General features: G+C 43.7%; 1 protein-coding gene across 1 annotated transcript in view; it reads left to right on the top strand.

The window, feature by feature from the left end:
* Positions 1 to 27,606, top strand: part of SFSWAP (splicing factor SWAP) — a 125,277-nt gene that overhangs the window by 68,336 nt on the left and 29,335 nt on the right. The window contains exons 13-14 of the mRNA XM_056859526.1: positions 1,094 to 1,284; positions 22,153 to 22,424. Coding sequence (XP_056715504.1) covers positions 1,094 to 1,284; positions 22,153 to 22,424 — 463 coding nt within the window. The remainder of the gene's footprint in view (positions 1 to 1,093; positions 1,285 to 22,152; positions 22,425 to 27,606) is intronic.

Here is a 27,606-nt window from a genome sequence, read left to right as displayed (position 1 = left end):
TTTGATGGACCAAGGGTCTGATTCGGTAGAAGGCAACTTCATGTGTTCATTATTTGGGGAGGGGCTGTGGCTTAGAGGTAGAGCATCTGCTTGGCATGCAGAAGGTCCCAGGTTCAATCCCTGGCATCTCCAGTTAAAGGGACTAGGCAAGTCGGTGATGTGAAAGACCTTTGCCTGAGACCCTGGAGAGCCGCCGCCGGTCTGAGTAGACAATACTGACTTTGATGGACCTGGGTAGTCTGATTCAGTATAAGGAAGCTTCATGTGCTCAGGTGTATGTGAGAAAACGATAAAATTTGACGTAACAAAACATATTTTGTAGTAAACAGTATTATTGGGATGGAAACACTCTCATATAGTCACAATAGAATTAATGCATTTAGGTATCAAGTTAAACCATAATATTGGAAACGCTGAATAATGGATGAATCAAACACATTATATAGCATAGTGTTGGCAAATGTATTCAAATCTGAACAATAATTATATCCTTGAAAATGGGCTTTGTGTGTCTCCAGTATGCATAGGAGTGATCATTATCTGAGTCTTTGGAACGTCTTACATATAAGGCATTTTGAATAAGTGAAACATTGTCTCAAAAACATTCCATGTATTCCAAAAGAGGAATTGTTTTGTAAGAATTTCACTTTTTTTTTTCTATCAGAAAAATGGAAAAGGTGCTCAGAAAAAAGTGTTATTTTCCAGAGTTTTTCCTGGCCTTCACATGTCTAGAGGTGATTCATCCAGCCTTGCTTTGCCTGTTTGTCTACAATAAGACTACAACAAACGTGTTTATCCGAAAGAATTGATGAAATATAAGCCCAGGGCAATATTGGTGGGGAGTACCTAAGCAAGTGATTGCTCTTCTGTTTAGCAAGTCCAGTTAAAGGAGAGCCCAGCTGTTAGCTCCCTAGTTTGCTACACTTTTCTTCATTTCTGAAGAACAGGGCCCCGTTATCTTCAGACAAACGATTCTCGACTTCTGTGTGGTTCCCGCCCGCCCAGCACCCCGAAAGTGGAGATTCTTTAGCTTGATGGAAAGTTGATTCCCCCTTTCTCAGCTCATCGCTTGGATCCCCTTTTGTTTCCCCAGCAAAACAGAAGCTGGAGGACAGGCTGGCGGCTGCCGCCAGGGAAAAGCTCGCCCAAGCCTCCAAGGAATCGAAAGAGAAGCAGCTCCAGGCTGAACGGAAAAGGAAAGCCGCCCTGTTCTTGCAGAACCTGAAGAATCCCCTGGCTGAAGCGGAGGTGGAGAAAATGGAGGAGAATGCCTTTACTCTGGAGGTAAGGAAGTGAGCGCCGTTTGGACCGTGGCAACGGGTCGGTGCAGAGACCTTCCCAGAAAGGAAGGTGGAGGGGATCACGCGCTTGCCTGCGTGGTGTACTGGTTAAGAGCGGTGGTTTGGAGCGGTGGAGCCTGATCTGGAGAACCAGGTTTGATTCCCCACTCCTCCACATGAGCGGCAGAGGCTAATCTGGTGAACCGCTTTGGTTTCCCCATTCCTCCACATGGAGTCAGCTGGGTGACCTTGGGCTAGTCGCACTGTCTCTGTTAGTCAATATGCTCAGTTATGAATATTTATGTGGGGAAATTAGCAAATCAATAACCGGCAAGGGGCATAACCTCGGGATCTAACCTTTGTTTACGGGAGTCCGTTCCAAGATTCAAACAAGAGGCGAAAGCAAGGGTTTCTTTTAAGAAGTTTTTTTTTAAAAAAATATGTGCACAAGCAATCCAATAACACGTACACTACACACACTCAGAGTCTAGGAAATAAAGGTAAGAGTACATAGACGTTCGCCAATGTGGCAGTTTCCCTTTGAAGAGGAGTAATACTACACCTGGTCTAGTAGTGGAGATGTCCTGAGTTCCGTGAGGCTAGCAAGGAAAAGGGAGACAGGGGAAGGGATTCCCGGGGCTTGACCAGCAAGTCGGGCAAGTATATTGGCTAGGCTGCGCAAAACCCATACCAACAGTGGTTCACTTGGAGGGGTCATCCTGCCCGTGGTTCCTTCATGCGGGAGCCCTTTCCATAGTGTTTGGGGCTTGCTGCACGTCTGGGACGGTGGTGACACGTAGCTTCTGGGGTTGCCATGTATCCAGTCCTGGAGATGGCAAGTGTGGGACAACATCTCAGCCTCACCTACCTCACAGGGTGTCTGTTGTGGGGAGGGGAAGGGAAGGTGATTGTAAGCCGGTTTGATTCTTTCTTAAGTGGGAGAGAAAGTTGGCATATAAAAACCAACTCTTCTTGTTACTGCTTTCTACGTTTGAAGGAGAGTTGTGTTTTGGGGAGGAGGGGACTGGATTTAACAGTGAGGTCAGCTGCCAGTCTTCCTGAGCTTGGCTGAAATTGATCCGTCAAGCTCTAGCAGTGTGTATACATGTGCGTTTTCAGCACCAAAGGGGAAACTTAGGCGAGTAAGATCTCGAGACTCTCCACTATCGCTTGATTCCTTCAGCTGGAGTATCACATATTTTTGTATCCTGTATGAAACTTTCCTTTCACATCTGGTGTGTTTTCTTTGGGTGTTTTCATCCCTGAATCATTTTGCCACAGGTAAGTCAGGTTTTAATTTACTGTTCTTTTTAATGCTTGCGTCCCGCCCTTCCCTCAAGGAGCTTACAGTGGTATATGTACTTTAGACCAAGCGGTGGAGACTGAAATAGGGTCTTCCTGTTGGTTTGCAGGGATTTGAACTCAGGTCTCCCAGTCCTAACCCAATGTCCTAACCAGTGCTCTAACTACTACGAGACTGTTGTTGGGGTGATATAAAACAATAGTCGACTCGTTGAATCTAGAATTCAGAATTTTCCTGTTGCAGCTAAAAAGGAGTTCCCTAAAGAAGACGTGCAGAACTAAGTGCAAATAGTTATGGCTTTAAAAACAAATCCAAAGAAGATTATCAAGGTCCTGGGAGGTTTTTGCAATCATTCTGTTGACTGAATATTGTATGTGAATCTCTCTGTCAAAGCTATAAATAGAGGGAAATCGTCTCCTCCTCCCCCCCTCCCCGCCACCGTCCCTCCAGGTTTCACTAAAACACAACATTTGGAAGTGCTTTTTATCCAAGGCTGGGCATTTAGTGCATAACGTAGAATAAAAGCAGGGTTTGTGCCGGTGTTTCCGAATAAGGGTAAGCACACAGTAAGCCCCAGGCACACAGAGCAAACTGAGTTCGAGAAACTCAGGGGTCCAGCCCCTCTGCCATTTGCACAGCGCTTGATTTCAACAGCAGCTGTGCCTTCAGAACCAAAGTGGTCATCTGCCTTTGTTTTGTTAATTTTTGTTTTTGCTGCCAGCACACCCAGTATTTTAGACCGAGGCAGAGGAAGAGCTCTTAAGCCTACAAGGTTGCTAGGAGCAACCTCAGAACCTTGATTCTGAAATCATTAATGCCTGGGGGCCTCAAGGAGATGGGCGGGGTGATGAAAGCAGGAGGTATGTGGCATACAAATTTAGCAGATTCATAAGGACTTTTTCACTTTGCCTTGGTCTTTGGGCTGATCTCTTATTCCTTTTGAGGTGGAATCTGCCTCGACCACCCCAGTGCCCAGCCGGTGTTTGAAAAAGAAGTGAATGCTCTGATTAAACCACCCTGAGCCCCGGCTTGTCCGGGGATTGCAGACAGGCTAGATATCTAAATAAGTAAATTAAAACTGGACCTAACGCATTCCCAGCTAAAACCAAAAAATAAAATAGCAATCTCCAAATCCCTCCCCATCCCCCCTCTTAAAAGATGCCTGCTGTTCAAACCTCCTCAAAAGCCCCGGCGAATAGGCGGGCCTTGCAGTGCCTCCTGAAGATCTCCATTGCTGGGAGCCCCTCTCACCTCTTCAGAGAGCCCATTCCACAGAGCCGGGGCCACGATGGAAAAGGCCCTGGACTCTGGTCGACGCCAGACTGACCACCCTAAGTGGTGCGATAGCCAACAGATGAAGAAGAAGAGTTGGTTTTTATATGCCGACTTTCTCTACCACTTAAGAGAGAATCAAACTGGCTTACAGATCCCTTCCTTTCCCCTCCCCACAACAGACACTCTGTGAGGTGGGTAGGGCTGAGAGAGTGTGACTAGCCCAAGGTCACCCAGCTGGCTTCATGTGGAGGAGTGGGGAATCAAACCCAGTTTTCCAGATCAAGAGTCCACCGTTTCTAACCACTACACTATGCTGGCTCTCAAATGGTTTTGATCTCCAAATTGAAGTATTGCCATCTCTAAGAGAACTGTGACTAGCCCAAGGTCACCCAGCTGGCTTCATGTGTGGGAGTGGGAAATAAATCCAGTTCACCAGATTAGCGTCCGCCGCTCATGTGGAAGAGTGGGGAATCAAACCCTGTTCTCCAGACCAGAGTCCACCGCTCCAAACTACCCCTCTTAACCTCTACACCTGGCTCTCAGATGGGTGCCTGATTAATGTAGTTGACTCATATAGAAGGAGACGGTGCTTCAAATAATCGGGTCCCAGATCACAAAGGGCTTTAAAGGTGGTCATAAAGGAAACAAAGGAGTATAGCCTATAACTACAATCCTAGAAGTACACTTCTGGTGCAAGCACAAACACAAGGGCAGTTCCCATGTTGCTGGTATGGGCCCTTGATGTGCTCCTTCCCTTCCTCTTGGGAGGTACAGTGACACAGCAAAGAAAAGCATCCTCCACCTGTGCCATGTGATTTTGCCATTTCAAATATCATCAGCGTGACAGGAGGCCCAGTCTTCTAGAAGTGGCGACTCAACTGCATAGGTAACACAAGCATCATCCCTCAAAGAAACCCTGGGAAGTATTTCCAGCATTCGCTGGAAGATAGAAGAGGCTGAAGGATGAGTTTTTGCTCACGTGTACCCCCTCGTGTGCATGCACACACACACTTTAGTCCTAATTATTTTTGGCATTCAGGCAGGTACTCCCATAAAACCCAGTATCACGCAGTGAGTATACTAAATTCTTGTTCCAGCTTGGTTGTAGATATTCAGAAAAATTTCTCATGTAAAACTGAAATCTCCTGGAATCCAGTTATTTTAATGGGGAGGGTATATTTCCTGTATTCTGGGTGTATCTTGCGTATTGACCAAGATGTTGAAAACTGTGGGTTATAAAACAATTAGCCGTTTTCTGTTTCCTACTGAGCAACTCTGTGGATCAGTGTAACCGGAGGAAATTAAGGGTAATTGTCTTTTATTGCTGAACACGAATATCAGAACTATCATGCTGATTAAAGCTGGATCATTAAACAATTATTTTTTTCCAGCGGGCACCCCCGACCAGCTGTCTTATGACTAGTGGACCGACCTGAAACAATTTCATCCTGATCGATACTAGTGAAGCGTTTGACATACCCCAGTGGTGGACCAATTTTAGTCTTGTTTTCTGTTGTTGTAAAGCTACAAATGAAATCTTTTTAAATAGATACTCTGGGCACAAGGAGAATAGCTTAAAACACCCGTGTCACAGTGTGTGTTCTGTTTTTTTACCACGTTCTCAGTTTGCCACCTTAAATCAATAGAACATTTTTCTTAAAAACAACCCCCCCAAAAAAAGAAAACAATTTTCTTAAAAGCAAACCCAAATTATTACAATTGTACAATCATATTTTTAGCTGACACCTTTTGAAATAGCTACCATATATTTATTGTAGGTATTTGTCTCTTATTCAATTTCATGAAATATTGATTTCAGACATAGTATTATCAAAACATTTCTATAAGCTGTAGCTGCTCGTTCTGTTGTATCTCTTGCCCCCCCCCCCCCATCAGACACTGCTTTCGGTTACAAGATATATTGCCTTTTTCACCAGTTCCACTGATGTCGGAAATGGCTAGGCTTCCCAAAATGCCTGTTGGTAATGATACCTTGATTTGGAAGCTCAATAAATTCATCCCATGAGGAACAAGTAAACATCACCTTAACAGAAGTGTAATGATTACGGGGTTTATGACTGGAAATTGTGTCCTTCAAACTTGTGTTTCACTATGAGGAGTGGTTAAGACACTTAGGGCTGTTTAGCTTGGAAAGAAGGTGGTTAAGGGGAGACATGATACAGGTCTATAAAATTATGCGTGGTATGGAGTGGACAGGGAGAAGCTTTTCTCCCTCTCATAATACCAGTACATGGGATCATCTGCTGAAGCTGGAGGGCGAGAGATTAAAAACTGATAAAATGAACTATTTCTTCACACAACGCATAGTTAAACTGTGGAACTCCCTGCCTCAGGATGTGGTGATGGCTGCCAACTTGGAAGGCTTTAAGAGGGGAATGGACATGTTCATGGAGGCTGCCCCAGGATGTGGTGATGGCTGCCAACTTGGAAGGCTTTAAGATGGGAGTGGACATGTTCATGGAGGAGAGGGCTTTTCATGGCTATTAGTAAAAATGGATACTAGTCATGATGCATTCCTATTATCTCCAGTATCAGAGGAGTGTGTCTATTACATTAGGTGCTGTGGAACACACGCAGGGTAATGCTGCTGCAGTCGTCTTGTTTGTGGGCTTTCTAGAGGCACCTGGTTGGCCACTGTGTGAACAGACTGCAGGACTTGATGGGCCTTGGTCTGATCCAGCAGGGTCTTTCTTATGTTCTTATGTTAAGGGACAGCACTGGATCCAGAGTCTGAGCTCTTTGAGGGGGAATTATATTTTCAGTCACACCTTTGTGAGCTGATGTGGCATTGGTAGGTAAGAGACTGAGGTATGAGTTTGGAGGTCACTGGTTAGAATGTCACAAGCTTGCTTTAGACCGGGGTCCCCCAACCATTTTGAGCCCGAAGGCACCTTCGGAATTGCGATACGATGTGGTGGGCACAGCCACAAAAATGGCTGCTGTAGGAGGCAAAGCCACCCACAAACTGCAATAGCTTACCTTCAGCCACACAGTTAAGATCCTTGTGCTGCAGTGGCAGCTGATGTCAAAGGTTTTAAAAATCTACACGGCCATTGAGAAGCCTTGTTGGGCAGAAGCCCCATCTGGCCTTGCCCACTTTCTAAAAACATGTGGCAGAAAAGTTGTTGGCGGGCACCATGACACCCCCCTCCTCCATATTGGGGGGCTGGGGGCTTCTTTAGACAGTGCCTTGTCACTCATTATTCCTCCCCGCTCCCCGGAAGTATGGAATAGCAATGTTGACCACATTTACAGTATTACTTAACAGGAGTCAGCCTGGTGTGGTTGTTAGAGTGCCATACTGGACTCTGAGATCCCCCCAGGTTCAAATCCCCGCTGAGCCACTCTCTTTCAAACTAACCTTTGTCATGGAGTCACTTTTGTAAGATACTTTGGTTTCCCATTAAGAGGAAAAGCAGAGTATAAATGTCTAGCTAAGGGGAGGGGCCATGGCTCAGTGGTAGAGCATCTGCTTGGCATGCAGAAGGTCCCAGGTTCAATCCCCGGCATCTCCAGTTAAAGGGAATAGGCAAGTAGGTGATGTGAAAGACCTCTGCCTGAAACCCTGGAGAGCCGCTGCCAGTCTGAGTAGACAGTACTGACTTTGATGGACCCGGGGTCTGATTCAGTATGAGGCAGCTTCATGTGTTCATGTGTTCACACTATACAGGGAGCTCCCATATTATTTAAATGCCAGTCATTTATATGCATTATTTATATCCCATCTTTCCACGAACATTATATATATTACTATCAGGTTTGTTTATCCTAGATTTGGGGGCGGGGGCATAAGCAAAAGAGCTTCCTGTTTAGGCCTTATTTTTTTCTATTCTGATAAGTTTCCGTGTGCGCTGAACTTGTATAGGCCAGTCGTCATAGCTGTCCACGCAAGTTTGCCTTTTACCAATGAAGTTTTTAATTTGCTTTGAGCAGGTTGTAGCAGAAGAAATATGTCTTGAAAAAACCATTTTTCTCCTTTTCTAGCATTTCCCTAAATCAGACACGCTTTCCTCACTGTGGAACAGAAATTATTAATGAGCTGCCTCAAGTTACACTTCTCAAACACAATCTGTAGGCCAGTTTTGCTTTTTAAATTTTTTTGGACTTGCATTAATTAGCGAGCATAATGGGGGAGTTAAAAGTTATGCTTATTTTTAGAATCCCCTTTCCTGTTTGTCTGTGTCAATTCCTGTCTTGTAACAGTAGTCAATTCAAATACCTTTATTGGCATAGTATAGTTTGTAGTAACGGTAGTCAACGTAGTGGACCTATCCCGATTCTGTTTTCTCCCTGGGATTGGTCTCAGAGACAGATCAGCTAATCTCGGGATTACACCCACCTACCACTCTGCTGTCCCCAGGCAGAAAGGAATGTGCAAACTGGAGAAGATTGTGGATGCTTGAATGCGGGAATCTTCCCTGGCCCAGAGATGAAGACTATTGAAGAACCCAGGAATCCCCTGGCTCAATTATCCTCTTCTTTCTACAGCAAGGAGGAGTGGAAACAGCCTGACGCCCACTTAGATTCACTTGGGGCTGTGGCTCAGTTTGTAGAGCATCTGCATGGCATGCAGAAGGTCCCAGGTTCAATCCCTAGTATCTCCAGTGAAAGGGACTAGGCAAATAGGTGATGTGAAAGACCTCTACCTGAGACCCTGGAGAGCTGCTGCCGGTCTGAGTGGACAATACTGACTCAGGCCAAGGGTCTGATTTAGTATAAGGCAGCTTCATGAACACATGTTCTAAACTTCCCTTGAGTTTAAAAGTGCATCACTCAAGCAAGCATGAAGCCTCACACCATCTGTATTACAGACCAAATCTGATTAATCCATATTACAGACGAAATCTGATTAGAAAGACAGCGTGGTGAAGTGGTTAAGAGCGACGGACTCTAATCTGGTGAACCAGGTTTGTTTCCCCACTCCTATACACGAAGCCCTCTGGCTGACCTTGGGCTAGTCACAATTCTCTTCGAGCTCTCTCAGCTCCACCTACCTCACAAGGTGCCTATTGTAGGGAGGGGAGGGAGGGAAGGCGGTTGTAAGCCGCTTTGAGAAATCTTAAAGGAAGAGGAAAAAGCGGGGTATAAAAAAACCAATTCTTCTAAAATATTATGACTTCTCTTACCTCATGAAAGCTTAGGATGTGGTGCTTTTCGCAGGGTGTTGAGAGTTCATGGCAGAAATGTAGTTCCCAGAATTCCTTTGAATATCGGTCATCTTTTGGTGGGTTACATGCTGACCATAGGACTAGAGCAACTGTCCTATGGGGAGCGGTTAAGACGCTTAGGGCTGTTTAGCTTGGAAAGAAGGCGGCTAAGGGGAGACATGATAGAGGTCTATAAAATTATGCATGGTTTGGAGAGAGAGGGCAGAGAGAGGTTTTTCTCCCTCTCCCATAATACTAGAATGCGGGGTCATCTGCTGGAGGATGAGAGATTCAAAACAGACAAAAGGAAGTATTTTTTTACACAGCACATAGTTAAATTGTGGAACTCCCTGCCCCAGGATGTGGTGATGGCTGCCAGTTTGGAAGGCTTTAAGAGGGGAGTGGACATATTCATGGAGGAGAGGGGTATTCATGGCTATTAGTTAGAATGGATACTAGTCATGCTGCATACCTATTCTCTCTAGTATCAGAGGAGCATGCCTATTATTTTGGGTGCGGTGGAACACAGGCAGGATGATGCTGCTGCACTCGTCTTGTTAGTGGCTTCCTAGAGGCACCTGGTTGGCCACTGTGTGAACTGACTGCTGGACTTGATGGGCCTTGGTCTGATTCAGCAGGGCCTTTCTTATGTTCTTATGTTCATAGTTGGTGTCAATACCATGTTCTTCAGCTGTTATCGATTTGGAGAGGGGGGACAGGAGGGAGGATTGCCAGATGCAAAGGAAGGCAGAGGGTTTCTTTGCCCTTTATAGATGTGCACTGTGCCTGCTGAAATTCCTATTCGCGTTGTTGGATATTTTTATGTTATTTACTTGATTTATACCCTCTTCTCCCCAATGGGGCCTGTAGTGATCTGTACGGACAACGCTTAATCAGCCTATTTTCTGACTTAAAACAGCTTAATGTTAACAGGCAGGAATTCTTAGAAATTACCTCCTATTGAAGTATGGGATTGGTGGTAGAGAATGTAGGATATAACTTCTGTTCTTAACCTCTTGTTCCATAGGGTTCACTGTTCTTCAGTTTTGCTTTGTCTTTGTTCCCTGTGGCAAGATCAAAAAGGATCTGTGCTGGGACAGAAAGTCCTGAAAATATGCTTGCTGGGAAAAGGGGGGACAGTGTGACTATACTCTAGCCTTTATGGGTTTAAAAAAAATCATTATTGTAGAAATCGGCTCTTACTACTTCCACACTTCTTTTTTGGGGTGATCTTGTGTCTCTTTGGGAGGGCAGGTCTTATGGGCTGTTTGAGGAATTCTGGGGAAGCATCCAGCCGTAGTAATTCAGTCATTATAAAAATATAGAGTAAGTGAAGTCGTTGCTTTGTTGGAGGTCAAAAATAATGTAAACAACCAGAAAAAAATCTTCCAAGTTGCAAAAGCCTTTTAGCCTGAGCCGGGGTGGGTGAGGGGGAGTGCAGCAGTATTGCATTGCCTAAGTGATGCTTTCTATGAGTTGCTAAAACAAAGGAGAGGACGTTTGTATGACAACAGAATGGGTTGGATCCTGTGAATCCATTTGGCCAATGGATCCTTGCACTGTGAACACATGAAGGGGGTGGAAGACAGTTATTCCGCCAACGTCAGTATTGTCTGCTCCAACCAGTAGTGGCATTCCAGGACATCTGAGAGAGGTCTTTAGCTTACCGATCCTTTGGGCGATCCCTAAGCTTGAACCTGGGATCTTGTGCAGATGCTCTGTCACTACGAGCCAGCGTGACGGTGAAGACCAAAGGGTTCTAATCTGGAGAACCGGGTCTGATTCCCCGCTCCTCCTCGTGAAGCCTGCCGGGTGACCTTGGGCCAGTCACAGCTCCAAACCCAGCCCCACCTACCCCACAAGGTGCCTGTTGTGGGGCGAGTTAGGGGTTGTGATTGTAAGCCGCTTTGAGACTCCTTTCGGTGGAGCAAAGTGGGGTATAAAAACCAACGCTGCTGCTGCTAAGTAATAGCCCTCGCCAAGAAGCAGTTCCTGCCTCCTTGAGGAGGAGTCTCTTAAAAACAATTGCATGGCTGGGGGATGAAGGCAAAGAAGAGTTGTTGTTTTTATATGCCGACTTTCTCTGCCACTTAAGGAAGAATCAAACCGGCTTACAACTACCTTTCCCCCCCCCTCCCCACAACAGACACCCTGTGAGGTAGGTGGGGCTGAGAGAGCTCTAACAGAGCTGTGACTAGCCCAAAGTCACCCAGCTGGCTTCATGTGTGTAGGAGTAGGGAAACAAATCCAGTTCACCAGATTAGCCTCTGCCACTCATGTGGAGGAGTGGGGAATCAAACCCAGTTCTCCAGATCAGAGTTCACCACTCCAAACCACTACACCATGCTGGCTCTCCGCCTTCCGAGAATAGTCTTGAGCTGTAGGTAGAGGGATATGCTAGACACCAGTTGGCAATAAGCACTTCCATGTCTCACCTGGGATGGCCTTCCATACCAGACCGAAGGACATCCCAAGTCAGCGTTCCACAGAGACCTTCAGCCTCTTTCTAATCCTTGCACATCCAGGCTTCCGAAACGTTTCATGCCTGTGCTAAAAATAAGTGGAATGTATGTAAATGAGACTTCTTTGTTTAAAATCTTTTTTTGAATCGCCTTTGTGTGTGTTTTTTAATAGCACTGTTCATGGTTATTAATGAGCGCGTGGAAATGCAAATTTAAAGTTAGACAATGAATATCTTTAATTGCTCCCAAACAACAATAGTTGTAATTAAATTGGTTGCCGTGAATGACATGGTAAATTGTATATTATTAGCCACCGACACATTTCAAGCCCCCCTCCCTACTTCCCTTTGACTTTTCTTTGCTCTGAAGTAGTTTGAGAGCTTATTCCTTGATCAGCCAATTCAGCCGAGCCTGCGGTTTTGATCTTCACTGTTCTCCCCCCCCCCCCCCCCGAACGATACATGGTGTATCTGGCACAGCTGAGAAGTTACAAGGAGGTGAAGCCGCCTTGTGATGAAGGCTTAAGTGAACTTGTGATTTCGAAGGAGTCGGGTCCACCTTCTTGAGGGTGAGAACGGCTTTGAAAATTGAGATAAAGCAGGGCGGTTTTATCTTAGCAGAGATGGGATTCAAAGTCAGGCTCCCGTTATAGTTTTTCAGGTATGAAATGGTGCTGCCAGGAATAACATTTAAAGCAGATGTAAACAAGTGACCTTATAGCGATGTGATGACTGTTTGGCATGCAGGAAATCTGGTGTATAACCCAGTCTTATCCAGGCCCTTGGCACAGTGGGAAGCCAAAAGCCCTTTGAGAGACAGCGTGGTGTGGTGGCTAGAAGCGGTGGACTCTAATCTGGAGAACCGGGTTTGATTCCCCACTACTCCACATGAGCAGTGGAGGCTAATCTGATGAACTGAATTTGTTTCCCCGCTCCTACACACGAAGCCAGCTGGGTGACCTTGAGCTAGTCACAGCTCTGTTAGAGCTCTCTCAGCCCTGCCTACCTCACAGGGTGTCTGCTGTGGGGAGGGGAAGGGAAGGTAATGGTAAGCCGGTTTGAATCTCCCTTAAGTGGTAGAGAAAGTCGACATATATAAACCAACTCTTCTTCTACCCTTCCTACTAGCAATCACGGTGTCACTGTTTAACATCTCCGCTGCTGTGAGTTGTATGTTGTCAACTTTCCCCCAGCATTTTCTAACACAGTAATGGCCTGTCATAATAAACTTGATTTGCTGTGGGTTTATAAATGTCGTTAAGCACGTTTCCAGCTTCGTGTCAGAGGCTTTAGCTCCTACTTTTCGTTCGCGTATATCAACCAGTTATAGCAATAACTAGAACCCAGTAAATGGCTTCTGCCCATACTAGGAATTGGAGCAAAGCCTGCATTCTTCATAAAGGAAGAATAATTGATATTCAGAGGAGGAGGGTTGATTAAATATATGCCTCTGAGAGCTCAAGAAATGTCTATTCCAAGACTTTCTGTTCACAGACAGCCGAGAACACATTTGCTCTGGGTCTTTGGGGTTGAAGGATGGGGCAGCCTTGGAACTTTCCAAAAGGGTTTAGTTTGCTTTATTTTATCTCGTCTCTCATGTAAACCTTTCATTAACCTCTCACTAAGGCCACATATGCATGGAAGGTTTTGCCTTGGATTTCGCCCCCTCTAGATGCGCCTCTTTCCCATCCAAATTCTCGAAACTCAAAAATAAGCCCCCTTGCAGAGTTAGGATGGGGAAAATGTTTTGAGAGTTTGGGTGGGGAAAATGTGCATCTAGAGAGCAGAAAATCCAAGGCAGAACCTTCCATGCATAAATGACCTAAGACACCGTTGAGTTCATTTCACTACCTACTTTCCTTTTTGCTTTGCCAATACCCATGCAGCTTCCTAACCTTCAGCCCCTTCCATAGTTTTTGCGGCTCCTTTATCTTATATCAAGGTGACAAGGAATGAGAGGGTATGAGAGAGGATAACAATGATGCATACATATCTTGGTGCATGTCAATAGCTTTAAACCTGCAGCCTGTTTGTGGGCAGTGGCTGTCTGGCAGAGAATTGCCACAAGTCCTGTCAAACGCAGGCTTGCGTGGCGGCACAACAAAGAGGCCGGTTCTGTGCAAGAGACGCTCTGTACATGAATTTCAGTCCACAAGCTAGAAGCCCACTTTCCAGCAAATATGTTTTAAAGCAGACTCCAAATGCGTGGGATTCCTCCCCCTTTAAGTATTCTTCTGCTTAGCCTTTAAGCAAACATACCTTTAACGAGTCCAACGCAGAATAAATAGGAGGAGGGGAGAGCTGGGTTTTGTATGCCGATTTTCTCTGCCTTTTAAGGAGAACCAAACCAGTTTACAATCTCCGTCCTTCTCCCCACAACAGACACCTTGTGAGATAGGTGGGGCTGAGAGAGTTCGGAGAGAACTGTGACTAGCCCAGGGTCTCCCAGCTGGCTTCATGTGGAGGAATGGGGAAACGAACCCTGTTCACCAGATTAGAGTTGGCCTCTCATGTGGAGGAGTGGGGAATTAAAGTATACCTATCCAAGTGAACAAATAGAATTACCTTGTAAAAGCTGTAGAAAACTGATTTGCTAAAAATCCCTCTTTCCTCAATATGTTTTATCTGTACCGCCAAAAAAAATGAATTTTATAGCTCTTCTTTTGCTCCATATGGCTTTTGCCCATTTCATTGTCCTTAGCTTTTATACCTCCTTGGGGCTCTGGATCACTAGTTGTTTCAAAGGAATACATTTCATGTGTGGGAACACGCAAAAGATCGAACGCTTGTTATCAGGGTTTGCTGCGCTCAGATGCTGCTTGAAGAAAAGGCTGCATTGTTTGCTTTTGAACTGTGCTTGAATATTTTTTCTGCCTTCAATCAAAATATTGATTCCCCTGACATGGCTTATAAAAAAATGTTTTTTTTGTGAGTGTGCGCTCTACTTTCTGACATTTTAAAGACTTCTTGCCAAAGACTCTATTTCTAAAACAAAACTGTAGTTGCATTTTTTGTGAATAGGCTGTTGCAGCATCAGATTGCAGTGACACAGCATTTTTATGACAGAAGCTGAAACCGCTGTTAAGGAGCCAACGGGAATATTTTTAGACTCTTATTTCCAAGCAATTAATGTACTTTACATGTGTCTTCTTGAAAAGAATGATCTCTCGATAGGTAGTTCCCTCGCCATCTAATAAAGTGATCGTCTTCAACCATTCTGTGTTTAGGATTCACCTTTGCCCTCTCTCTTTTCTTGTATCCTACATTTAAAAATACAGAAGTGATACTGCGGTAGGGATCCAACTTAAGTTGTGAACACAACCCCCAAGTGGAATAATGGATATATTTATTCCTTTCCTTTATTCCATTCTTTATGCTTGTGGATCAACTGGTCATAAGCAAAACAAATTCAGTACGTTCCATAATATATAAATAACCATACATACAAAAGTATAATATCTAAACGGTACAGTTAAAAAGAGGTATCATTAAAAACCATAGATAAAATTTTTGCCACAGCAAGAGTTACATTTGGGTCAGTATCAGCCAATAACTTTGCAACTATATCTTGCTTTAGGGCAGGTCCCCCCCTCTGAATGTATATTGTGATCCATTTGTCTCTGGCGATATCATGCTTTTCACAGTCTACAAAAAAAATGCCAAACAGTGTCCAAACTCCCTGATCCACAATCACAAAGTCACTCGGAAAAGGGGACCCCTGAAAATCTGCCTGCTAACTACCTCAATGGCAGTGCATAATAGTGGATACATGTTCAAGAACGTCAACCGATTGTGGCAGTCTTGAGCTCCAAGCAAAGCATTCGGCTTTAGGCGCACTATGCTTCCTCGCTGATGATTTTTTTCAAGTATTCCAAGGTCGTTGAGGCTTTCTTTGTGTACCCTTTTTAAACTTGGAATCTTCACATGCTTGGACAGTGCAGGGGGCCTTGAACGTGGGAAAACCAGCTTGGCTTTGCAACTTCTCCGCTCTGTTCTGCTTGATGAAAGGGTAGTGAAGGCCACATTTTCAACTGTGTCACTTGTAAATTCTTGAAGAGATTTTCCATTGTTAGCAACGTGTTCCTTTCCTGCTTTTGTCTAGCACATGCATCCTTAGAAGGTTATAAATCCATAAAGCACAGCCAGTATAAAAGAAAAATAATTCAATAAAACACAGTAAAGCTTTTGATCAGTAAAGCCTCAGGCTACCCTGAATAACTTATGAAAAAGCACAGGATGATTTGGCAACCCAAAAGTTTGAGAAAAAGAAAAGCAGCAAAGTTACCTGTATAAAAACATATAGTGAAGACATTTTAGTGAAGTCAAAGCAACATTCCCCATCCCAGGAAGTCAGCTGTGTGCCCTTCAAGCCCAAATACAGTGAATAAGACAAAATGCTGCACAGCTGATCTTTCGAAGATATGAACACATGAAGCTGCCTTATACTGAATCAGACCCTTAGTCCATCAAAGTCAGTATTGTCCACTCAGACCGGCAGCGGCTCTCCAGGGTCTCAGGCAGAGGTCCTTCACATCACCTTCTTGCCTAGTCCCTTTAACTGGAGATGCCGGGGATTGAACCTGGGACCTTCTGCATGCCAAGCAGATGCTCTGCCACTGAGCCACGGCCCCTCTTCTGCTGTCTCCATCCTTAATTTCCACAGGTGTTTATCCTCTTTCTGTCCTGATGTGTGATTCTATCATCTACACTTCAGCAAATGTTTTGACATTTTAATAAGATCTCCTCTGCTCCCCTCACAGCACTGGGGACCCACTTTTGTTTTGTTCTGGCTTTTCTGGCCATTTAGCTGTAAAACATCAGAAAGTACTGTTCAAAGTAAGGGTTTTTCTGTTCCCTTTGTGTGTTGAATATCTCCTCCACTTTATCTGTGCTTCCCATTTCTTCTGCCCTTTAAGTTTTGCAGTAGCTCGTCTGTTCAGGGCTGTTTGTCCCAAGTTTTTCTTCCTTATTTCCAAAGCACTTTTTCTTTTCTTTTTTGCAGAGGACTCATGAAAGAGGAAAGCATTTTTTTTCTTGCAATAATTAAAGGATCTCTTTGGAAGACCCTGTTTACTGTTAATGCTTACACTGTTTACTGTTAATGAGAGGGAGGGCATCTTCGCCATCTTCTGGGCATGGAGTAGGGGGTCACGGGGTGTGTGGGGGAGGTAGTTGTGAATTTCCTTCATTGTTCAGGGGGTTGGACTAGATGACCCTGGTGGTCCCTTCCAACTCTATGATTCTATGACTGTTCACTGTTTACTGGGAGGGGCTGTGGCTCAGTGGTAGAGCATCTGCTTGGCATTCAGAAGGTCCCGGGTTCAGTCCCCGGCATCTCCAGTTAAAGGCACTAGGCAGGTAGGTGATGTGAAAGACCTTTCTCTGCCTGAGACCCTGGAGAGCTGCTGCCAGTCTGAGCAGACAATACTGACTTCAATGGACCAAGGGTCTGATTCAGTATAAGGCAGCTTCATGTGTTCAGTGTTTCACTGTCACGCAAATCTGTGCCACTAAATTCCTGGTCAAGTGTGTAGACTCTTTATCTTGTGTTGTTACTCTTAGAACGATGCTTGCTCAGACCATTAAAAGCAAATATGTACTATTCTTGACACACCCATGTCACATTGATTACTCAGAGCCATCTTGGTTCATTTTTAAATCATGGCAGTGATTTTGTCATAAGCATAGTATCAAAAACAGGCCTTTGGCACTTTTAACACTGCAAAGCGCATGTGAAAGGCCCATTAAATGCGCATAAGAGATGTTATTTTCTGTGCATTTTGTGATTTACCCCCTTCTTTGCAATCGGAGCTTTAGCCTTTTGCTACCTCAGTGTTGTACTGGGAGTTCCTGAGAAGGCCGCTGAAGTCCGTCATGCTCCATGCATCTAGCAACTACTCATAGTTCTTCTAAATACCGTTTTATCGATTCTGGAGGTCTTGCAGAGCTCTGGCTAAGGGAAGTAATGGATGTGGGTGGGAGTTTGGCTTCGTCTGAAATAGTCCCAGGGCACAGCTAGAGCAGTGGTTCCCAAAGTGGGCAGTACCACCTCCTGGGGGGCGGTGGGATTATCTAGGGGGACACTAAGAGGCAAGGGGGCAGCAGGGGGACGCTAGAGGTGGGACCCTTCATCTGTGTAGTTCACTAATTTGCAATAGATCAAGCTATGGCACCATGCTGGCAAATTTGGTGGAAACTATCAGTAATTTTTCCCCAGACTTTGAAGAGCTGGTACCACTGGATCAAGTTCATCAGTTTTGTTGAATAAATTTCAACTAAAAAGTTTTAATTTGATTTTAAATAGATGCGCAATTCATTGTTACTGTTTTGAAATTTTATTGTTATTATCTTCTTTAGTGAGTCATGCAATTATTTTGAATAATGCTTTTTATAGGATTGTCGTGGTGCAGGCGAGAAGCGAGAGCTATAAGCTGTAAGCGTAGTCTGGGGAACAGTCCAAGGTCATTCACAGTGAAGGTAGAGTCCGAGATATCAATACAGGCAAGGGAAGTCCAAGGCGTTAGTCAGAGCCAGTCCACGAAGTCAGGATACCAGGAATCCAAAGGATAGCAGGGAAACAAGGCCGGTACACCAGGAGGTTGGTGACAAGTTGCTTGCACAACAGCCAAGCCTAACTGATGGCTTAAATCCCTTCCCCCTCCTGCTGTAGCAGAGCCAGCTAATGCTGATGAGGCTGAGTTCACAGGTGGTGCTTCAGCCCTGCTCTTCCTCATCACTGCTACTGGGGAGGTTCCTCTGTAAAGCCTTCAGTCTAGCACTCTGCCATCTCTGCTGCATTGCCAAATGAACCTGTTTTCTTTTCTGCTCCAGTGGCCTTGGCGAGGCCTCTGGAGACACTGCATGTTGCAAGGTGTCAGGTCTAACTGAAGTCCTTGAGCTGGCAGGCTGTAGGCATGGTGAGTCATCTCCTGACTTTGGCTGATCCTCTATTCTGGCAGGTTGTAGGCCCTGTGGTTGTTCCTGTGGGACTTCTGCCTGAGGATGTCCCTCTGTTCTGGCTTCTACTTCCTCTTCATCAGAGGAGGTCTCTGCAGGCTGACTCATGACAAGGATAGGGTAGGAGGCACTGGGGTTGAGTTTGTGGAACCAAGGGGGCAGTGGCCCGAAAAGTTGGGGAACCACTGAGCTAGAGCAATTAAAGTTACCCACCTGTTCCACAGTTTTCAGATCGGAAGAGCTTGGCAGTTCTGGTGCGTTGCCAGAAATGTTGGTTCTATCTTGATATTAAGGTTACCTTAAGGCATTTGTTTCTTTGATGCAACAGGAAAAGCCCCTACATTACTGTTGGCTGCCCCCATGTCAATTGCCATCCTTCTAGCCTAGATAGATCTGCAGCCTCAAGTAGTCATAGTGTAAGTATGTATATAAAGTAAAATTCACCACTTAACAGTCTTTCAAATTCTCCTGCCGTAACCGTAGTTGCATTCGGCAGAATTATCCTGTTCTTAAGCCGCTGTCTCAGTTCTGTTACCCTTTCGTGCTGGCATCTCTCAACTCCGCTTGCCTTTCCATCATGTTCTTTTCATTCAAATGCTTCTGGTAGTTTAATTCTAATCCTCCCTTCTTAGTATGCATCCTTCCCTCTTGTGCTTACTTCATTTGAAAAGCGCTTCTGAGATGCGAGCGGTTAGTAATACTGTTAAGTCTTTATGACCCTTGAAACAAAATGACCACAGGGAAGCTTTAATAATGTGGCTTTTTTATATGTACGGCAATAAAAACTATTGTCAATTAGCTCTCTGAGAGCAATACATGAAATGAGTTTCTCGTTATTCGGTTGTTGTCATGCACTGCCTTGATATAATCATTCTAAAGAGGCAGGACAAAGCAGGATAGATCATTTTATAATTGACGTCCTTCTAATAGTTTTTTTAGCTGGGTCACTCTGTTATATTGTGTGTGTGTGTACAGTGCCGTCAAGTCGCAGCCAACTTATGGCGACCCCTTACAGGGGGTTTTCAAGGCAAGAGACTAACTGAGGTGGTTTGCCGTTGTCTTCCTCTGCATAACAACCCTGGTATTCCTTGATAGTCCAAATACTTGCCAGGGCTGACCCTGTTTAGCTTCCAAGATCTGACGAGATCGGGCTATACCATGCTGCCTTCCCTCGCTCTGTTATATTGGTAAGATAAAAATTAGATGGGTGGAGAGATTATAGCAAGATGCTTGGGATTCGTCCACTGCCTTGAGATAGCAGCGGAGGCCAAGGATTTCAAACGAGAGGGCGCATTTGTTGGGCTTGAATGCGTCAAGGTACAAAATGCCACCTTTCTCGGCGCATGCTATGCTTAACTGCCGGCCACTTTACATTTACATTTTTAAGTGTACTGCTGAAAATTTGGATGTGACAAGCACATTTTATCATATAGACTTGGCAGGGAGCCTTGATTGGCTGCAGTTCCCTGTTGAATATAAACTCTGTGGGAAATCGGAGCCGGCTGCCGAATAATGTCTGAAATAGCCCTTAGATTAGTCATTTAATTTCAAATGAACTGAGCCCCCCCTTTTTTTCATTCTTAGGATGAAGCGCTTGTTTAGGGGAAGCAGGCCTCTTGCATCCCCAGTGTGTATGATTGTCATTCATATCAACACAGCCTTTTCCCACTTTGTTGGTTTTTGTGGTAGCCTTGGAGCAGTGGACTCTGATCCGGAGAACCAGGTTTGATTCCCCACTCCTCCACATGAGCGGCGGAGGCCAATCTGGTGAACCGGGTTGATTTCCCCACTCCTACACACGAAGCCAGCTGGGTGACCATGGGCTAGTCACACTCTCTCAGCCTCACCTCCCTCACAGGGTGTCTGTTATCGGGAGGGGAAGGGAAGGTGATTGTAAGCTGGTTTGATTCTTCCTTAAGTGGGAGAGAAAAGTCGGCATATAAAAAGCAACTCTTCTTCTTCGTCATTGTCTTCTTCTTCTCACCATGCCTAAGTAATCGTGTTGCATTCTCTGTACACCATATGCCAGCATTTATAGAGATCGCCTTTCCAACAAGGTGGCATGGTGGTTAATCTTCAACGGAGTAGTGAAACAGGGCAGGAATTTAATATTAACATTTTTATTGGCATCACTGTCTGCCCCCCTCCCCAAGCAAACTAAATGTTTAAAAATATACCAGATTTTATTCTGCCCCTAGTTCCATTGTGTGCTTCTGTACCCCATCGAATTATGAATGCTGCCGTCTGAAAAGCTTTTTGAAAAGTTGGAATCATTTGACATGTACTTCTGAAGATAAAAACCTAGTAGGGTGGAATTGCTGCTGAATATTTAAGCGTGCTGCTTGTGAACATGGTAAAGCAATCCACTGTCTTGCTGGATTTGAGAAGGTGTCTCATCACAACCAGCGTGTAAAGCAGAGGAGATGATTCTTTTTCTTTGGGTCAGCTGTTGCCTGGAGCTGAAAATTATCTGTGCTCTCCACAGACAGCTTCTGCCTTCACAACTATTTATTAGAAAATACGTGTTGCTGATAGTTGTGTTTTTAAAGCTGCTGTGTGTCTGTCTGAAAAACGGCAGTGATTCTAACTGCTAATGGAGGTTTAGGGTGGGGAAATCTTTCCATCAGCTCATCAGGCGAGTACAAAAAAAAAATCTCACATTTTTCCCATCCTTGTACCGGAGCTTTGGGGCAACTTGGCGTAGCAGCTGCAGAATTCTGGATGCCGAGGATAACTGTGCAGTTGTGTACACTAGTAATGTCAGTAGTAGCCCCAGCATCAAATGTGGATGTTTAAATTCTATACAAGGTATATTGGGCAGAATGTACAGGTTCCCCATGAGCTAGTGTCCTAACGTCTGCTTAAGTACTCTCTGGCTAAGAAGGGGGGGGGGGTTCCTTTAGTCTTTTGTTTTAATTGGGAATTTGGATGTAATGGGCACGTTACCACTACTGGCAAGACTAGTCATGGCAACTTTGACTCTCAGTTTTAACACTACTAATGATTTTAATGATTTTTCTATATCATATTAGTGGTATTAATGGTTTTTGTGTGTCTGTGTAAAGTGCCATCAAATTGCATCCGACTTATGGCAACCCCGTAGGGCTTTCAAGGCCATATTTCAGAGGTGTTTTGCCATCACTTGCCTCCTTGTCACTCCCTGGTATTCCTTGGAGGTCTGTCATCCAAATACTTGCCAGGATCAGGGCTGAGAGTGTGTGACTGGCCCAAAGTCACCCAGCAAGTTTCCATGGCACAGTGGGGATTCGAATGATTTTTATATATTCAAAATTGTACGCTCCATACTATTCATCCTCCAAGCAGCCATAGGTGAAGGACAATCAGTGGACCGTTGTGGTTAGAGTCTGAAGCTGAGCAAGGGTTGAGTTCAAATCCCCATTCCGCAGTGAAGCTTACAGGGTGACCTAGGACCAGTCGCTTTATCTCAACCTAATGGTTTGTAATGAGTAAGAGAAGACCATGTATGCTACCCTAAGCTCCTTGGAGGAAAGTTGGGATAAAATTTGCTAGGTAGAGAACAGGGCATCAATGTTCCCGTATTATAGATGGGAAACAGACTGCTGTTAACCAAAGTCTACCCCGTGAGTCCATAAGGGCTGCTGAGATTTCAACCCATACTTCCTGGGTAGCATTTAAACACGCCATACCCATGAATGCAGTGGTAACACCTGACAATTTAATTTCCAGGCCGTCAATAGCATGCCGTGTGCTCTGTTGAGCAGCGTCAGGACGTTACCAGCCTTGGAAATGAAAGTGTCAGAAAGACCTTCAAGCAAAAGCAGAGATCTTCCCAGAGAGGAGGAGAAGGAAAAGAAGAGAAAGAAGCACAAGAAAAGATCCAGGTCAAGATCCCGGTCGCCCCCTTCCAAGTATCATTCGTCCTCGAAGTCCAGGTCTAGATCACATTCGAAAGTCAAGCACTCACTTCCCACCGCGTACAGAACTGTCCGGCATTCCAGGTGAGTGCAGCACTGAACTCAAACTATCCTTAAAAGCTCTTCTGTGTTCTCCTCCCTTTTTTCCCATTTAGCTGGTTTGCAACGCAGACCCACCGAAATTACCTGATAAAACCGTAATGCTTGAAGCAAATGCGCACGCTTGTTTTGCTAAACCTGGCTGCAGTTCTCCACAGCGTCTCGCACAGACCCACAAATCACTCGCATTGTCAGAAGCCATGCATGCCATTTTATGAGTAAATAGTACCAAGGTGACTCTAGGGAGATAATATCAGCACTATAGTAGTACAGTTTTCTCCCTCCGACAAACAGTGCAATATTAAACATTAAGCCTGTGCCAAACAGATGTCTTTGATTCTGTGGAGATGCTGTCAAAATACTTCCGAAATACCATGTGGCAATATCCTCAGCTTCACAGCTTGAGACACGGACGCCAAGGCAAGCTTGGTGTCACGTTGTTCAAAGCTGTCTCTGTCTCAGCATTTCTTCCTTGTTCCCGATTACCCTTTGCACTACGGTTCCATTAAGAAGAAGAAGAAGAGTTGGTTTTTATATGCCGACTTTCTCTACCACTTAAGGAAGAATCAAACCGGCTTACAATCACCTTCCCTTCCCCTACCCACAACAGACACCCTGTGAGGTGGATGAGGCTGAGAGAGTGTGACTAGCCCAAGGTCACCCAGCTGGCTTCATGTGGAGGAGCGGGGAAACAAATCCAGTTCACCAGATTAGCTTCTGCCGCTCATGTGGAGGAGTGGGGAATCAAACCCTGTTCTCCAGATCGGGCTCCACTGCTCCAAACCACCGGTCATAACCACTACACCACACTGGCTCCTTAGGCGTCCAGCCCATCAAACAGTGCAACTTATTGAGACTTCTGGGGGAAATGGCGATCTAAACAGGGGCAGCTGTGAAGTGCTCCAGGAGCTTTTCCTCACTGGGGGCGTTTGAAAGCGGAACACCAGGCAAGAAGGAGCCTTTATCATCCTCTTACCTCTCTGTGGGGAAACCAGTTTGACAGGCGAACCTTTCCAGCCCTCTGCCGGAGATCCTCATGCTCTGAAACCTACAAGGACAGTGAAATAAAGGCAGGCTACAAAAGCCTATAAGATCGACCTCCTCCTTTCTCATTTCCAGCGGGGTGTAGTGGTTAAGAGCAGTGAACTCTAACCTTTTTCCCCCACTCCTCCACATGAGCGACGAACTCTAATCCGGTGAACCAGATTGGTTTCCCCACTCCTCCACGTGAAGCCTGTTGGGTGACCTTGGGCTAGTCACAGTTCTCTCCGAACTCTCTCAGCCCTGCCTACATCATAAGGTGTGTGTTGTGGGAAAGGGAAGGAGATTGTAATGCGGTTTGATTCTCCTTAAAAGGTAGAGAAAATCGGCATATAAAAACCAACTCTTCTTTATTATATGGACTGACTTTTTTTGATAGCATGACTGTGATTATTTCTTATTTCTGAAAAATTGTGATATAGCTGAAACACTGGGAATCTTTCCAAGAATGCCCTATGATTTATAATTGTGCTTCAGTTATACCATCAGTAATCAAGCAGGGAGGCAAGATTGGAAATTTCAATCCTGTCAAGTTGGAGCTGCAAATGTTCCTTAAAAAACAGGAGGAAAACATTTCTGTTGTTGCACCTGCCACCATATTTACCCTTCAGAGATTTTATGGAGTTTAAATAACTACAAAGCAATGTTCTCTGGGACCTGCCTGATTATGACACTGATTTTGAATATTTGAGACTATTCTGGTGAAACACTCAATTGTTTTGGGGCTTGCAAGAGATGAAATAGCTGGATTTATAATGCGTCTGGAGTGTTTGAAGACTCCACTTTCCCCAGTGAATGGACTGGTGCTGCTTCCCCCCCCCCCCCCAATCACAGCCGTTTATTTTTTATGCAAGCTCTATTTAATGAGACAGTTAGATTGTATTTCAAAGAGATGTTGAATAGGAGTGTCTGCTGAATTGAGATTTTGATCCAGAGATTTCCAAAACTAAAAGATTGAATCTATCTTGAAAGAGAACTGGTGATGCAGCAGAATATTGTTCAGGTTGGAGATCAAACATGACAGATTTTGGGGGCATCTGGTAGTCTCAAGGAGGAATTAGAAAAAGTTTTCTATTTTTTCCTTGGGATTATTTCTGGGACTTAAAAAAATCATCCAATGTATTTCCTTGGGACCAGTAAAAAAGACTATTTATCTCTATGTATTAATACTTAACAGCAATGTGACAGTACCAATTTTTATATTTTATATTAATACTAATATATTAATATTAATACTTTATTATCTCCTTTATTTTACCATTGTATTCTCTTCACCTCTTTATTATAGTTGTCATCTAATCTAATCTATTTTCTTTTTTCTCTTTATATATTTATTTTTTACCCTTTTTTTTCTTCTTTCAATAAATTTTTACCTTGAATTTAGTAAATTGAGAAGACTAAGAAATTTACAGTGCATTCCTAAGGACAGTTACTTCAATCTAAGCTCATTGAAATGAATGGGCTTAGACTGGAGTAACTCTCCTTAGAAATACACTGTAAATTGGTAGTCAATTGGTTGAACTGTCTGAATTACCTGATTTATGAAAAATCTTAATTTTTTGATCTATAAAATTTGATTGAATCATTGGATTATTGTGTACGGAAAATATGATAAAATTGTTGGATTTAGATATTTTTGAATATTGAGTATTTAGTTTATGGGAAAGTATTTGGAAAGATTGTGTAAAAGATAAGCAAAGAGGAAACAATAGAAAGACAATAATAGCATCAGGGGCACATCAAAAAGATAAGAAGAGAAGGGACGATGATGAACAGGATGTCCTAGAGGTAATGGACAAGCTTTCAGAAGCATTGATACAGCAAATTCAAACAGTTACAAACCAGATTAAACAATCAGAAGAAAGAATTCAAGAAAAAATTAGACAATCAGAAAAGAGCACACAAGGATAAAAAAGACATTTTAGGCTTGAGACAGGAGATATCAACAGGACTATTAAAAATTTAAAAAGGATACAAGAAAATACACAAGAAATCAGGAAAAGCAAAGAAAGACAGAAAGGAATTGAACTGTACTCAGATGAGTAAGACCTTTGGATGGAAAGGATGAACATAGGATTGACACTTTGAAAGTGCAGTGCAGAAGCAATAATCTATGATTTAGAGGAATTCCAGAGGATCTTGGTAGGACAGATTTAGAAGACAATTCTTTCAAGCTATTACAAAACTACCTGATGATCCAAGGAGACTTTCCAGATATTGACCATATATTCAGAATAAATTCAAGTTTTGCTTTTAAGAATAAATTGCCATGGGATACACTAGTCAGGTTTACACATAAGAAAACACAAGACTTACATTAAATAAGCAAAGAGAATTTCCACTCATTATTTCGTATAACGTCTCGTGTTTTCTTATGCATAAACCTTTATTGTATCCCTTGGCAATTAATTCTTAAATGCAAAACTTGAATTTCCACTCGATGCAATAAAATTATCGCAAAAGAATGCAAATGTCAATTTTGTCTGGATCTAGTAGATTTCCTCACCCATATTGTTTTAGCACAAAATAAATATATTACTCCCTGAATAAAACAGCTAATGACACTTTCTGAGAAGCAGTTACTATGTTACTTGCTGTCAAGTAGATCAGTGAATTGCACAAGAGATATGGCAACTTTTCTCTTTATAGTGTCAGAAAAAAATTAATTTTCATTTCCCCCGCCTTTTAAAAGTGTGAACTGGTAGATGAATAGCCAATGGCTGTAAATCTTGGGAAAGGAATCTCCACTCAAAGTGGCAGGGAAAGAAGTGCAGATTTTCCAAGATTTATCTACAAGTTTGTTGAGGAAAAGGAGGGACTTTGATTTCTTAAGACAAATTCTACAAAGGAAAGAAATAAAGTATCATTGGAGAGTCCCGTTGGCTGTAGATATTGCACTACCCAAGGGCAAAAGAATAATTGCTACAGTAGAACAAGCTAAGCAACTGGCAGAAGAACTATCAACAGAGAATACATCCAAAGAATCTGAGAGAGATCCTGGAAGAAAATCTCCTGTTAATTCAAAAGAAAACTCTCCAAAAACAGGAAGTGGGGGGGGGGTGCAAAGGAACACCCGATAAAGAAACTATCAGGCCATAGTATTAGAATAAAATGGACAAAATGAAGATTGTATCAATAAATATTAATGGTCTAAATTCTTCTTCCAAATGAACAAAAATATTTAATCTACTAAAAAAACACAGATATATTATGTATTCAAGAAACTCGTATAAAGAAAAAACGAACACATTTTAAGTAATAAGAAGTTGAGTAAAGTGTAGGTGGCTTCAACAAATAATAAAAAAAATTGGCTTACATATACAATTTACACATAAATGTTATAGAAGAACTAAGAGACTCTGAAAGAAGATATATTATTTTGAAAATCAGGCTCCCAGAAGGCAAGGTTTACACACTGGCAACCATATATACCCCAAACAACGCAAGAGAAAAATTTCATGAATTCATATTAGATTTTCAAGGAGGAGAGATAATGATCTTTGGAAATATGAATGGGGTCATGGATCCAAAAAAAGATAAGTTAAAAAAAAAAAACCCAAAGGAGGCAAACTTCCTAAAAATGTGTTTAATTACATGGAAATGTTGCAATTGGAAGATGCTTGGTGGGTCAAAAATGGAAATACTAGAGGACTTCCGGTGCCTGAGCTGGTCCCGGCGCCAGTCTCCTAGGAGAGCTCCTACGAGAATCCAAGATATGCTCAAAATTGCTTTTAGCACACCAACCCGGTCCTAAAAAGGGGACTGGGATGCAGGAATTCCTCTGCAGCCTGAAGATAGCAGTGTGACTCCCATACTCTCCGAGGGAGCTTTTTTAAGTCCCCTGGAGGTGTGGATGCAGTCCTGCTTTGGTACTGAGGGGAGAAGGCATCGCCGCGAGGGGTTTTTTTGGCTACCGGCTGGGACCTCCAGCACCTATTACCATCTTAAGAAACATTTAAAGGAAAAATACCTCACTCTCGGAAGTCTAAGTGAGTACAAGAATTCTTTTGATCTTACCGGGTACACAAAGTTAACCGGGCTGAAAGCAACTACTGGGAACTCCGCATGCCTCCCCCCCATCATATAAAGCCTTTTTTGTTAAGATAAATCATCAGATAAAGCGGCA

Source organism: Euleptes europaea, chromosome 13 (assembly GCF_029931775.1).
Source record: "Euleptes europaea isolate rEulEur1 chromosome 13, rEulEur1.hap1, whole genome shotgun sequence".
Taxonomy (NCBI): domain Eukaryota; kingdom Metazoa; phylum Chordata; class Lepidosauria; order Squamata; family Sphaerodactylidae; genus Euleptes; species Euleptes europaea.
Note: the sequence above shows the minus strand (reverse complement) of the source record. Positions and strands in the feature narration are given on the sequence as shown.